This window comes from Procambarus clarkii, chromosome 43, assembly GCF_040958095.1.
Source record: "Procambarus clarkii isolate CNS0578487 chromosome 43, FALCON_Pclarkii_2.0, whole genome shotgun sequence".
Lineage (NCBI taxonomy): Eukaryota > Metazoa > Arthropoda > Malacostraca > Decapoda > Cambaridae > Procambarus > Procambarus clarkii.
In genome coordinates this window covers 33,033,996-33,048,609 of record NC_091192.1, presented here as the reverse complement: position 1 = coordinate 33,048,609, position 14,614 = coordinate 33,033,996, and the positions used below count along the sequence as shown (strand labels likewise).

The 14,614-nt window shown below is 44.8% G+C and overlaps 1 protein-coding gene across 2 annotated transcripts in view; it reads left to right on the top strand.

Annotated features, from left to right (window-relative positions):
* The window catches only part of LOC123755938 (alkaline phosphatase), a 59,195-nt gene that overhangs the window by 20,494 nt on the left and 24,087 nt on the right, over positions 1-14,614 (top strand). For both annotated transcript variants that reach the window (XM_069300215.1, XM_069300216.1), the window contains exons 3-7: positions 397-501; positions 4,253-4,368; positions 4,645-4,837; positions 10,642-10,808; positions 12,334-12,529. In XM_069300215.1, the coding sequence (XP_069156316.1) occupies positions 397-501; positions 4,253-4,368; positions 4,645-4,837; positions 10,642-10,808; positions 12,334-12,529 (777 nt within the window). The remainder of the gene's footprint in view (positions 1-396; positions 502-4,252; positions 4,369-4,644; positions 4,838-10,641; positions 10,809-12,333; positions 12,530-14,614) is intronic.

Here is a 14,614-nt window from a genome sequence, read left to right as displayed (position 1 = left end):
GTCCTACTGACAGTTCTCACTCTGGTGTCCTTACAGGGGCGTCCTACTGACAGTTCTCACTCTGGTGTCCTTACAGAGGCGTCCTACTGACAGTTCTGACTCTGGTGTCCTTACAGGGTCGTCCTACTGACAGTTCTCACTCTGGTGTCCTTACAGGGGCGTCCTACTGACAGTTCTCACTCTGGTGTCCTTACAGAGGCGTCCTACTGACAGTTCTCACTCTGGTGTCCTTACAGGGGCGTCCTACTGACAGTTCTGACTCTGGTGTCCTTACAGGGTCGTCCTACTGACAGTTCTCACTCTGGTGTCCTTACAGAGGCGTCCTACTGACAGTTCTCACTCTGGTGTCCTTACAGAGGCGTCCTACTGACAGTTCTCACTCTGGTGTCCTTACAGAGGCGTCCTACTGGTACGAGCTGATGGAACGGGAGGTTCAGGAAGCTTTACAACGGCCCAAGAATGAAGGGAAAGCCAAGAATATTATATTATTTCTTGGTGATGGTAAGTTGTCTGGAGCCAGGTGTGTGACGTATGTGGCAGGTATAGTGTTTATCCTGCAGGTGTGTGGCAGGTATAGTGTTTATCCTGCAGGTATGTGGCAGGTATAGTGTTTATCCTGCAGGTGTGTGGCAGGTATAGTGTTTATCCTGCAAGTGTTTTGCAGGTATAGTGTTTATCCTGCAGGTATAGTGTTTATCCTGCAGGTTTAATGTTTATCCTGCAGGTATAGTGTTTATCCTGCAGGTGTGTTGCAGGTATAGTGTTTATCCTGCAGGTGTGTTGCAGGTATAGTGTTTATCCTGCAGGTGTGTTGCAGGTATAGTGTTTATCCTGCAGGTGTGTTGCAGGTATAGTGTTTATCCTGCAGGTGTGTTGCAGGTATAGTGTTTATCCTGCAGGTGTGTTGCAGGTATAGTGTTTATCCTGCAGGTTTTACTGACCAATATGTCTCCTACAGGCACAGGAGGGTTATACTGACCAATATGTCTCCTACAGGCACAGGAGGGTTATACTGACCAATATGTCTCCTACAGGCACAGGAGGGTTATACTGACCAATATGTCTCCTACAGGCACAGGAGGGTTATACTGACCAATATGTCTCCTACAGGCACAGGAGGGTTATACTGACCAATATGTCTCCTACAGGCACAGGAGGGTTATACTGACCAATATGTCTCCTACAGGCACAGGAGGGTTATACTGACCAATATGTCTCCTACAGGCACAGGAGGGTTATACTGACCAATATGTCTGCTACAGTGGTGTAGGAGCACTTCCTTCAGTGCTATAATATGTAGCACTAGAAATATGTTCAAACCGCATACCTCTAAGAAAAAAGAGGAAGAGATGCAGATTGGAACGGGAACGTCGTTCCCTATATAGGCGAAGAAAACGAATCGCGGAACAACTTGAGAGTCGCACCCTATCTCAAGAACAACGAAGGTTAGATAGAGAAATAGAAACAATTGAACTCAAGGTACAAGAATCATACAAAACCCAGGAGAGGCAAAGAGAGCAAAAGGCCATCAGTGAAATAGAGAGAAATCCGAAATACAATATGTCCTATTCAAAATCAAGATAAAAACCCACATCTAGTATCGGGCCCCTGCAAAAGGTAGATGGAAATATCACCGATGACAACAAAGAAATGAACGAGCTACTGAGGAAGCAGTATGACTGTTTTCAGCGAGTCACTAAAGACACTAAAGATTGATAACCCAAATGAATTTTTCATGGATATGATGCCAACATCAAATCATATATCAGACGTCACCCTATCCCCACTGGATTTTTAAGAAGCCACAAACAGAAAGCCTATGCACTCTGCACCAGATCCTGATTTTTAGAACTCCATATTCATCAAGAACTATAAAAAAACTACTATCGCACGCCCTTCCACACAGTACCGCTCCTGTGCCAGGTAAGTCCACTACGGGCTTAGTGTTACTTAGTGTTAGGCATAGCCCGTGTTACTTGCCCCGCTCCTGTGCTAGGTAAGTTACGGGCTCACCATAGTCTGTGCTACTTGGAACTTGTTCCGAGTAGCTGAATCTATAACAACAACAACAGCAGGCCCTTCACATTCTTTGGAGACAAAGCCTAGATACTGGCCTTATCCGTGACATACAAAAACACAGCAGAGATAGCACCACTCCATAAGGGAGGAAATAAGGCAGAGGCAAAAAATTACAGACCGATAGCACTATCATCGCACATCATAAAAATCTTTGAGAAAGTGCTCAGAAGTAAGATCACAAAATACATGGAATAACAGCATCGCCATAACCCCGGCCAACATGGTTTCAGAACATGGCGCTCTTGCCTGTCACAATTGCTGGACCACTATGATATGGCACTAGATGCCATGGAAGACAAACAAAACGCTGATGTAATTTACACAGATTTCGCAAAAGCTTTTGATAAATGTGACCATGGTGTTATTGCACATAAAATGCGTTCAAAAGGAATTACCGGAAAAATAGGCCGATGGATCTACAATTTCCTGACTAACAGAACCCAATGTGTAATAGTCAACAAAACAAAATCCTCTCCATCAACCGTGAAGAGCTCAGTCCCCCAGGGTACTGTGCTTGCTCCAGTACTTTTTCTCATTCTCATATCAGACATAGACAAGGACACAATCTATATCACTGTATCATCTTTTGCAGATGACACTAGGATTTTCATGAGAGTAGGCAACATATAGGACACGGCAAACCTCTAATCAGATGTAAATCAGGTCTTTCTATGGGCTACAGAAAATAATATGGTGTTTAACGAAGATAAGTTCCAGCTCATGCGCTATGGAAAAATTGAAAATATAAAAACAGAAACCAAGTACAAAACTCAGGCAAATAATAACATAGAACGAAAAGGCAACGTAAAGGATCTGGGTGTACTCATGTCGGAAGACCTTACCTTTAAAGAACACAATAAAGTAGCCGTCACAACTGCAAGAAAAATGACAGGCTGGATAACAAGAACTTTTCACACTAGAGATGCTATACCGATGATGATACTTTTCAAAACGCTTGTGCTCTCTAGAGTGGAGTACTGCTGCACAATGACAGCCCCTTTCACAGCTGGAGAAATTGTTGATCAGGAGAGCGTGCAGAGATCCTTTACTGCTAGAATCCACTCAGTAAAACATCTAAACAGCTGGGACCGACTAAAGAGCCTAAATCTATATTCCCCTTGAGCGCAGGCGGGAGAGATACATAATAATTTACACGTGGAAAATAGTAGAGGGGCTGGTCCCAAACCTGCACACAGAAATAACACCACATGAGACCAGAAGGCATGGCAGGATGTGCAGAATACCCCCGTTGAAAAGCAGAGGTGCAACAGGTACTCTGAGAGAGAACTCTATCAACACCAGAGGCCCGAGACTGTTCAACACGCTTCCACTACACATAAGGGGCATAACTGGCCAACCCCTTGCAGTGTTCAAGAGAGAACTATCAACATCAGAGGCCCGAGACTGTTCAACACGCTTCCACTACACATAAGGGGCATAACTGGCCAACCCCTTGCAGTGTTCAAGAGAGAACTGGGTAAGTACTTTCAAAGGATACCTGATCAACTAGGCTGTGATTCATACGTCAGGCTGCGAGCAGCCGCGTCCAACAGCCTGGTTGACCAGTCCAGCAACCTGGAGGCCTGGTCGACGACCGGGCCGTGGGGACGCTAAGCCCCGGAAGCATTTCAAGGTAGGCAAAGTATAGGCATGGGAGGGTTATACTGACCACTATGTCTGCTACAGGCATGGGAGGTTATACTGACCACTATGTCTGCTACAGGCATGGGAGGTTATACTGACCAATATGTCTGCTACAGGCATGGGAGGTTATACTGACCAATATGTCTGCTACAGGCATGGGAGGGTTATACTGACCAATATGTCTGCTACATGTACGGGAGGGTTATACTGACCAATATGTCTGCTACAGGCGTGGGAGGTTATACTGACCAATATGTCTGCTACAGGCACGGGAGGATTATACTGACCAATATGTCTGCTACAGGCATGGGAGAGTTATACTGACCAATATGTCTGCTATAGGCACGGCAGGGTTATACTGACCAATATGTCTGCTACAGGCAAGGGAGGTTATACTGTCCAATATGTCTGCTACAGGCACGGCAGGGTTATACTGACCAATATGTCTGCTACAGGCACGGGAGGTTATACTGACCAATATGTCTGCTACAGGCACGGGAGGTTATACTGACCAATATGTCTCCTTCAGGCATGGGAGTGACGGTGGCTACGGCTGGAAGAATCTTGAAAGGACAGAAGGAAGGAGTGTCTGGTGAAGAAGGATACCTCGTCTGGGAGAGGTTCCCTAATATTGCTCTACTGAAGGTACCCCATTATGGTTATTGTCCATTGTCCCTCACTGTCTGTTTTTTTCTCTCAGTGTCTTTTTGTCTCTGTTTCTGTCTCTTTCTCTCTCATTTAATTCTATGTGATGACACGGATCCTAGCAACAGTTAGACTGGGCCTGAGGTAGTCCAGTGATATTGCCCGTTGACATTTTAGTATGGGTTTACGTCGTGACTTTCACTTCACGAGTGCTGATCAGCCTATAAATCACATGTACAAGCCCAAGTAATAATGTCTTTGCGCACACACACACAGACGTACAACCTGGACAAGCAGGTCCCGGACAGCGCCGCCACCGCCACCGCCTACCTCACGGGCGTCAAAGCCAACTATGAGACCCTTGGAGTCTCAGGGAAGGTCAAGGTGAAGGACTGTGACGCTTCCCTCCTTCAGGAGAACAGACTGGACTCCATCCTACAGTGGGCGCAGGATGCCGGCAAGGATACAGGTGGGTGTCAGGAAACGACCAAGTATACAGTAGGGTGTCAGGAATCAACCAAGTATATAGATGGGTGTCAGAAAATAACCAGCTCCTAATGGTCCATACGAGGCAGTTGCTATTTATATCCTAATAAACTCGTCCAAATATACATATATATGTCTACCCTACGCTTAAAACACTCCCGCAATCCTGCATCTAGTTCAAGTAAGTTTATTGAGAAAATTAAGTACATCTCAAAAGGATAGAGTAGCTTAGGTTATTTCTACCATCGTCTATATAAGGTCCCTCAAGGAGCTCACAAACCCATACAGTACACAATTATTAGTCATAGTTCACATTTCACATTCCAATGGTAATCCCGTGGCACACTGTGAGATCTCTTATTGATTATGCTGTCCCTGTCATGTCTTGTTTTGGTAAAGGCAGACTAAACAAGTTGGAGAAGGAAAAAATTAAACAGCGAGAATAATCCCAAGATTATACTTATGGCCCAAGAAATACTATTACTGAGATAATGACGAAATGATGATATGATTGGACAAGCAGAGTATTGGGGATAGAATTTCAGAGATAAATGAAGCTTCGGTGATTAGAATAACGCGAGGCGAGGGAGCTAATGAGTTAATCCTCTTACTTCAAAAGGTGGCAAGAAATTAATAATGCCTGTGAAAGCATAATAAGATCCTTATGTTCTAATGTTACAAAGTATGATGTCCTTCAAGATTTGTCTCGGACGGTTGGCTGTACCAATTATAGAGCTGGTGAGTTATTGAAGGCCTCTTGGTCTTCCGTTTTTACTTTGTCTGAGCCTTGCTACGAGTTGATATGGCCGTGCTGGCATTGGAGTTCGGTGAGATGGCCTCCATGAGGAAGTCTTCTGTGGAGTAGGTGTTGTGCCTCGGCGATGGAGCTCCTACTGAGAGTTCCTCATCTGAGGAGTCTGTGGCATAGTTCGTTTTTTGGCGGGTTTGACTTTTGCCTCAGCCTGAGGTTGAGGTTGGGTCTGGAGTCGATTAGTGGCGGTAGAAGCTGGTTCAAGGACGTCAGTGGTGTTTTTGGTGGTCTGAGACAGCATATCTGCGAGCGCATTTGCCGAGATGGTGATAATGGGAGCTTTGGGGCTTGGAGTAGAGGATGCTGTTTGGTAGGACTGGGAAGTCTTCTGGTTGGTTAGTGGGAGCTGAGGTCCTGGTGGCAGTGTTAGGAGGGCTGGCTTTCTTGGCTTCAACCTCGGTCTGGATTTTCTTCTGTCTGCGGGGGCAGCGGTAGGAGATTGCCGGTTGATTGCCATTGCAGAGCAGGCAGAGATGGGTTTTTGCCTTGCAGATGGAGTAATGATGGTTCAGGGCGCACAGGCTACACTTCTGGATGGGGTGCTGACAATTCTTGGTGAGTTGGGATAGCTCGTAACACTGTTGGAGCTTGTGATATCGTTCCGTTTTCACTTGGTGGGGTGGTATCTTGATGCCGAAGCGGTAGAGACCTTGTTTGGCAGCCTGGGTGGCTGCAGCTAAGGAGGAGAAAGATATCTTCATTGTTTCTTTATTAGTGCTGGGAAATCCAATGCCAAATACCCCCAGGTTCGGGTTTTCGTCCTTGATATTGGTTATGATATCTTCATCTTCTCGGGTAAACTCGGGTCGATAGTGGGGCTGACCTATGCTGATTGATTGATAAAGATTAAACCACCCAAAATGTGGCATGGGCATGAATAGCCTGTAATGACCTATCTGATTAATGAAGATTAAGCCACCCAAAAAGTGGCACGGGCGTGAATAGCCCGTAAGTGGTGGCCCTTTTGAGCCATTACCAGTATCAAGAGCTGATACTGGAGATCTGTGGAGGTGCGACTGCACCCTGCGTGACGGGAGATGTCTCCCATGGACCTATGATTGTTGTTGTTGTTGTTTTAGATTCAGCTACTCAGAACAATAAGTTCTAGTAGCCCGGCTATGGTGAGCCCGTATGTGGAGGCTCTTTGGAGCCATTATCTGTATCAGTGGCTGATACTAGAGATCTGGCGATGGATGGGGGTCTTCATGATGGTTTTCAGCCTGGAGGGCTGGCTATACCAGTTATGGAGCTGGTGGGATTAGTGTAGACCTCTAGGTTTTCCATTTTTTCTTTGCCTGCGACTTTGGCTGAGCAGTGCTGTCGTTGGAGTTTGGTGACGTGGCCTCCATGAGGAAGTCTTGAACCGTGTAGGTGTCATATTTGTGGAGATGCAGCGGTGGAGCTCCTACTATGATTTCCTCGTCTGAGGAGTCCGTAACCTCCGTAGTGGGCGTTTTTGTCTTTCGGGCTTAGGTGTCGTTGATTGGTGGTTGTAGCTATTTCAGGAGCGCTGGTGGTGCTGTTATCGTTTGTAGACAGCACGTCTGCTAGCGCGGCTGCTGAGATAGTGATGGTAGGAGTGTTGGGAGCTGAAGAAGGAATTACCTCTGTCTGTGTCGCCCGGGTCATGGGCGGTTCTGGAGTCGGTGTTGAAGTTGACCGCATGGTCGTCCTGGTGGTAGTCTCCGGAGTGGTAGAGGAAACAGTGAGACTTACGCCAGTGGCTATGATGGGAGCCAGGCCATTGTCTATGTATAATGCGTTTAGTTCACTGACAAAGCGCTGGTTGTCTGGTCCTGCTAGCCTTTCCGCTAGTCTAATAAGACCAGGGATAATGCCTGCACGTGATGCAGGGGGCTGTGAAGGAGCCTGTGGGACCTTGGGTCCCCAATGAGAAGGCTGTGTCGCCTGCTGGAAGGAGCCACATGTTGGTAAGACCGGAAAGTCTTCTGGTTGATTAGTGAGAGCTAAGGTGGTGGGTTGAACGCTTGGGGCTCTGGTCGAGGAGGTAGAAGGGTTGTTTCTCTTAACTTCAACCTGGGCCTTGATGCTTTCCTGTCTGCGGGGGCAGCGGTAGGAAATTGTGGGGTGATTACCATCACAGAGCAAGCAGCGATGGACTGTTGCCTTGCATATGGAGTAGTGATGGTCCAGTGCGCACAGGCTGCACCTCTGGACAGGGTGCTGACACTTGTTGGTCGGGTGGGAGAGCTCGTAGCACTTGAAGCACTGCTGGATCTCATGGTATCGTTCCCTTTTTATTTGGTGGGGTAGTATTTTTAGGCCGAAGCAGTAGAATCCTTGTGTGGCAGCCTGGGTGGCCGCAACTATGGTGGTGAACGTAATCTTCATTGATGTTTTGTCGGTGTTGCAGAACTCTAGGTTGAATACCGATAGGTTTGGATTTTCGTCCTCGATATTGTCCATGACATGATGTTGAGGTCACTCAGCGATCCACCGGCTGGTCCTGCTGGTAAAAACAGTTCTTCCGGCCAGGAACTGACGTGGGAAGTGAGGATGTAGGTAGTGCTCTTTGCGAAGAAAGGCATCGTTAGTGAGGAGTTTTTCTAGCTCTTCTTCACGTGAAAAGAAGAGCACGATATCTTCACCTATCTGACTAATGTCAGCGGGTTCGAGGCCAGTAACCTCTTCAGGACCTTTAAAGTATTGCTTCTCCCGATAGCATGACCGTCAATTGGAGTTGCTCTGACCTTATAAGACGTTTGGGTCGCATTGTGACCACACTGCTCCTTGTGATGTGTTGGCGGGAGATGTTTTCCCCGTGGGACCTATGGTAGTGCGCTTTGCTTAAAGTAGAGTGGAGAAGAGAGGTGTACGTCCATCAGCAGCGGCTGCTCGCGTTGCAATGAATCCTGCATCTATAATGTTATCCGGTAATTTGTTTCAGAACACAACAAGAGTGTTCTGCACCCAGTATTTACCCTGGTCTTTTCTGCTTCTATACTTATTCAAGTGTCTCCATTTTTGGTCATTCACTTATACAGTTTGACTTACACTGACAGTTGACTTATACAGACAGTTGACTTATACGGGACTTATACGGACTTGAATGGAAAGCTGTCTTGTATAAGGACAGTAGACTTGTATGGACAGTTGACTTGTATGGAAAGTTGATTATATGGACAGTTGCCTTATATGGAAAGTTGACATTTATGGACAGTTGGCTTGTATGGAAAGTTGACTTATATGGACAGTTGACTTATATGGAAAGTTGACTTATATGGACAGTTGACTTGTATGGAAAGTTGACTTATATGGACAGTTGACTTGTATGGAAAATTTACTTATATGGACAGTTGACTTGTATGGATAGTTAACTTATATGGACAGTAGACTTGTATGGATAGTTAACTTATATGGACAGTAGACTTGTATGGACAGTTGACTTATATGGAAAGTTAATTATATGGAAAGTTAATTATATGAACAGTTGACTTATACAGACAGTTGATTTGTATTGAAAGTTGACTTATTTGGACAGTTGACTTATATGGAAAGTTGACTTATACAGACAGTAGACCTGTATGGACAGTTGACTTATATGGAAAGTTGATTTATATGGAAAGTTGACTTATATGGACAGTTGATTTATATGGAAAGTTGACTTGTACGGACAGTTAAGTTAAAAGTTGAGTTGACTTGAATGGAAAGTTGATTTATAAGGACATATAATTAGATATAGGATTTAAATATTATAAATAGTACTTAGTAGTACTATTGATTTTTATTAAGGATTTGACTTAATCCTTACCGGAAATCGATTGATTGTTCCAACAGGTTTTTTAATTAAGGTATTCTTCTTGACGCTTCTAAATTGTTGAGAAATCAGAAAGTTGTCAGAAAGTTGTCAGAAAGTTGTCAGAAAGTTGTCAGAAAGTTGTCAGAAAGTTGTCAGAAAGTTGTCAGAAAGTTGTCAGAAAGTTGTCAGAAAGAAAGAAATCAGAAAATCTCAAAAGTTGAGAAAAGAAAAGTTGAGAAAGAAATCAAAAATCAAAAGAAATCAAAATCAAATCACACACAAGTCATGTAGGCACCGTGGGGCCCTATGGTGCACGTGATCATAGTGGCACTGTCATGTAGGCACCGTGGGGCCCTATGGTGCACGTGATCATAGTGGCATTGTCATGTAGGATCCTGATGTTGGATATAGTGAATCTGAAGAGATTCTGATATGATATAGAAATAATACATTTCTTAGATAATAATGTTGATATAGTGGATAAAATTTCTCACACACACATGTACATACGACACATACACACATAAATACAACAGACACATGTATATACAACACACACACATATACATACGACACACATATAGATACAACACACACACATATACATACGACACACACATATATACATACAACACACACAGGTACACACGACACATGAACACGACGCACAAACACATACACACACACACACACGAATACTCATGACACACACATACACACTACACATACACACACACACATATACATACTACACACACACACATATATATACACGTCAATATATATAATTGCTTGGATGGGAGGGGTAGTATACCCGGCTGTGCCTGGGACTATCTCCTTCCTGCCTGTGCCCTCTCTCGATATTCCCCTCTCTCCCCACTCTTTTCCTCTCCCCACTCTTTTCCTCTTCCTAAATATCTCCTTCTCCTTCCCTCTTCCTTCCTCATCCCTTCTTCCCCCCTTTCTTCCCTCCGCCCTTCTTCACCTCTTTCCCTACTATTTCACCCGGGTAAATGGTGATAGTAAACATCAAAACTCTCTGAAAAACACAACCCCTGATTTTATTTCCGACTTCATGAAACTTGGATGCATGCATGTATGTGTGTGTTCATGGTGATCGATTGTTTGATTATAAGCTACAGGCACAGTTAACCGAGGGACTTCAGTGCCACACAACATACCTGTCATGACCTAATAACTTGTGTCGTATATGCAGGTGTGGTGACGACGACTCAGGTGACTCACGCCACACCTGCCGGACTCTACGCCAAGACCGCCTACAGGGATTGGTTGTGTGACACAAAAATGATTGCTGACAATGCCACTCATTGTAAGGATATTGCCCGTCAGCTGGTTGAGGACGAACCTGGCAGGAGCATGAAGGTGGGTACATGTACAAGTTGATCCAGCAGGAACATGAAGGTGGGTACATGTACAAGTTGATCCAGCAGGAACATGAAGGTGGGTGCATGTACAAGTTGACCCAGCAGGAACATGAAGGTGAGTACGTGTACAAGTTGACCCAGCAGGAACATGAAGGTGAGTATGTGTACAAGTTGACCCAGCAGGAACATGAAGGTGAGTACGTGTACAAGTTGACCCAGCAGGAACATGAAGGTGAGTACGTGTACAAGTTGACCCAGCAGGAACATGAAGGTGAGTACGTGTACAAGTTGACCCAGCAGGAACATGAAGGTGAGTATGTGTACAAGTTAACCCAGCAGGAACATGAAGGTGAGTACGTGTACAAGTTAACCCAGCAGGAACATGAAGGTGAGTACGTGTACAAGTTGACCCAGCAGGAACATGAAGGTGAGTACGTGTACAAGTTGACCCAGCAGGAACATGAAGGTGAGTACGTGTACAAGTTGACCCAGCAGGAACATGAAGGTGAGTATGTGTACAAGTTAACCCAGCAGGAACATGAAGGTGAGTACGTGTACAAGTTGACCCAGCAGGAACATGAAGGTGAGTACGTGTACAAGTTGACCCAGCAGGAACATAAAGGTGAGTATGTGTACAAGTTAACCCAGCAGGAACATGAAGGTGAGTACGTGTACAAGTTGACCCAGCAGGAACATGAAGGTGAGTATGTGTACATGTTGACCCTGCAGGAGCATGAAGGTGAGTATGTGTACAAGTTAACCCTGCAGGAACATGAAGGTGAGTACGTGTACAAGTTAACCCAGCAGGAACATGAAGGTGAGTATGTGTACATGTTGACCCTGCAGGAGCATGAAGGTGAGTACGTGTACAAGTTAACCCTGCAGGAACATGAAGGTGAGTACGTGTACAAGTTAACCCAGCAGGAACATGAAGGTGAGTACGTGTACATGTTGACCCTGCAGGAGCATGAAGGTGAGTACGTGTACAAGTTGACCCTGCAGGAGCATGAAGGTGAGTACGTGTACAAGTTAGCCCAGCAGGAACATGAAGGTGAGTACGTGTACAAGTTGACCCAGCAGGAGCATGAAGGTGAGTACGTGTACAAGTTAACCCAGCAGGAACATGAAGGTGAGTACGTGTACAAGTTAACCCAGCAGGAGCATGAAGGTGAGTACGTGTACAAGTTGACCCTGCAGGAGCATGAAGGTGAGTACGTGTACATGTTGACCCTGCAGGAGCATGAAGGTGAGTACGTGTATAAGTTAACCCTGCAGGAGCATGAAGGTGAGTATGTGTACATGTTGACTCAGTATGAACAAGAAGGCGAGTATGTATACATGTTGGCACGGTATCTGAATATGGACGATGGGTTGTCCTGACAAGCGCAACGTTGTCACAACATTAATAATTTTGTTCGTTGTGCATTGTCACAACATAGTGATGTTGCTGCAAAGTTGTGGTTACGTTGATGGGTTGCTGGACGTGTCACAAAACCACTCTCTCTATTCTGTGCCTCCTTCAGGTGATCATGGGCGGAGGTCGCCAGGAAATGGGGGCACCGCTAAACCAGGGAAAGGTGAAGTGTCTCAGAAGTGACGGAAGGAACCTGATTCAGGAGTGGGTGCAAGACAAGAAGAAGAGGGGGGCCACCAGTGCCTATGTCACCTCTACACGACAACTCCGGAGCGTCCCTCTTAAGGATACCGATTATCTCTTGGGTAGGTAACACTAGCTGGGAGTATATGTAAGTGGGTAACACTAGCTGGGAGTATATGTAAGTGGGTAACACTAGCTGGGAGTATATGTAAGTGGGTAACACTAGCTGGGAGTATATGTAAGTGGGTAACACTGGTTGGGAGTATATGTAAGTGGGTAACACTGGTTGGGAGTATATGTAAGTGGGTAACACTGGTTGGGAGTATATGTAAGTGGGTAACACTGGTTGGGAGTATATGTAAGTGGGTAACACTGGTTGGGAGTATATGTAAGTGGGTAACACTGGTTGGGAGTATATGTAAGTGAGTAACACTGGTTGGGAGTATATGTAAGTGGGTAACACTGGTTGGGAGTATATGTAAGTGGGTAACACTGGTTGGGAGTATACATAGGTGGGTAACACTGGTTGGGAGTATACATAGGTGGGTAACACTGGTTGGGAGTATACATAGGTGGGTAACACTGGTTGGGAGTATACATAGGTGGGTAACACTGGTTGGGAGCATACATAGGTGGGTAACACTGGTTGGGAGCATACATAGGTGGGTAACACTGGTTGGGAGTATACATAGGTGGGTAACACTGGTTGGGAGTATACATAGGTGGGTAACACTGGTTGGGAGTATACATAGGTGGGTAACACTGGTTGGGAGCATACATAGGTGGGTAACACTGGTTGGGAGTATACATAGGTGGGTAACACTGGTTGAGAGCATACATAGGTGGGTAACACTGGTTGGGAGCATACATAGGTGGGTAACACTGGTTGGGAGTATACATAGGTGGGTAACACTGGTTGGGAGCATACATAGGTGGGTAACACTGGTTGGGAGTATATGTAAGTGGGTAACACTGGTTGGGAGTATACATAGGTGGGTAACACTGGTTGGGAGTATACATAGGTGGGTAACACTGGTTGGGAGTATACATAGGTGGGTAACACTGGTTGGGAGTATACATAGGTGGGTAACACTGGTTGGGAGCATACATAGGTGGGTAACACTGGTTGGGAGTATACATAGGTGGGTAACACTGGTTGGGAGTATACATAGGTGGGTAACACTGGTTGGGAGTATACATAGGTGGGTAACACTGGTTGGGAGTATACATAGGTGGGTAACACTGGTTGGGAGCATACATAGGTGGGTAACACTGGTTGGGAGCATACATAGGTGGGATACCACACCCAGGGGTTAACACAGAATACTTAACCAATATAGGCTAGTCATAAAAGAATGAAATGTAAAGCTCGGTGGACTATTTAATATATCAATTATCTCTGAAGTTTTCCTATAAGCGTGACCGATCACCAACGTGGTCCTGATTCTTGAAATGAGGGGAATAACTCAGTAACTACTGTCCAGATTGACAGTAATTGTAGAGAATTTACTTAAAACAACAACCTTCAATGACTGTTGGATTCTAACTCCTGGGTCATTTTCTTCATCAATCTGGTGCACGGTAGAGTCATTGATACGATAGCTGTGATGTCAACTGTTGTGCACTACATTAAAGGTCTTGTATTTTTCAATATTAAAAAGCATTTGTCAGTCTTTCCACCATTTAAGGAGTTCATGTGGATCTCTTTGTAAGATCTCAATATCGTTTCCGTTTCCTGTTTTACCATAGATTTTAACACCATCTGGAAATCTAATGTGGTTTGAAGTATATTGTTATCTATGCCGTTGCTGTATGTTACAAAAAAGGAGTTAGCACAAAACGAAAACTTGCAGTACTCTACATTTTTCCAGTCAGATTCATTTTCATTTAGGACATCCCTTTGATTTAAATAATAAATAAATAAATAAATGTTTATTTAGGTAAGGTACATACATACAAGAGATTTTACAAAGTTTGTTGGATTAATAGATAGAGCTAGTACATACAATGCCTAAAGCCACTATTACGCAAAGCGTTTCGGGCAGGAAAAACATTAATGACTAAAGCTTAATACTAATGGGTATAAAGAATAAAATGTGTTGAGAACAAATAAAAATAGAGATAAAAGAGGGGGAACATGGCTGAAAAAGCAGCACAAATACAGTTACAAATTATTACAGACAAACAGCGTTGTTTAAAAAAAAAAC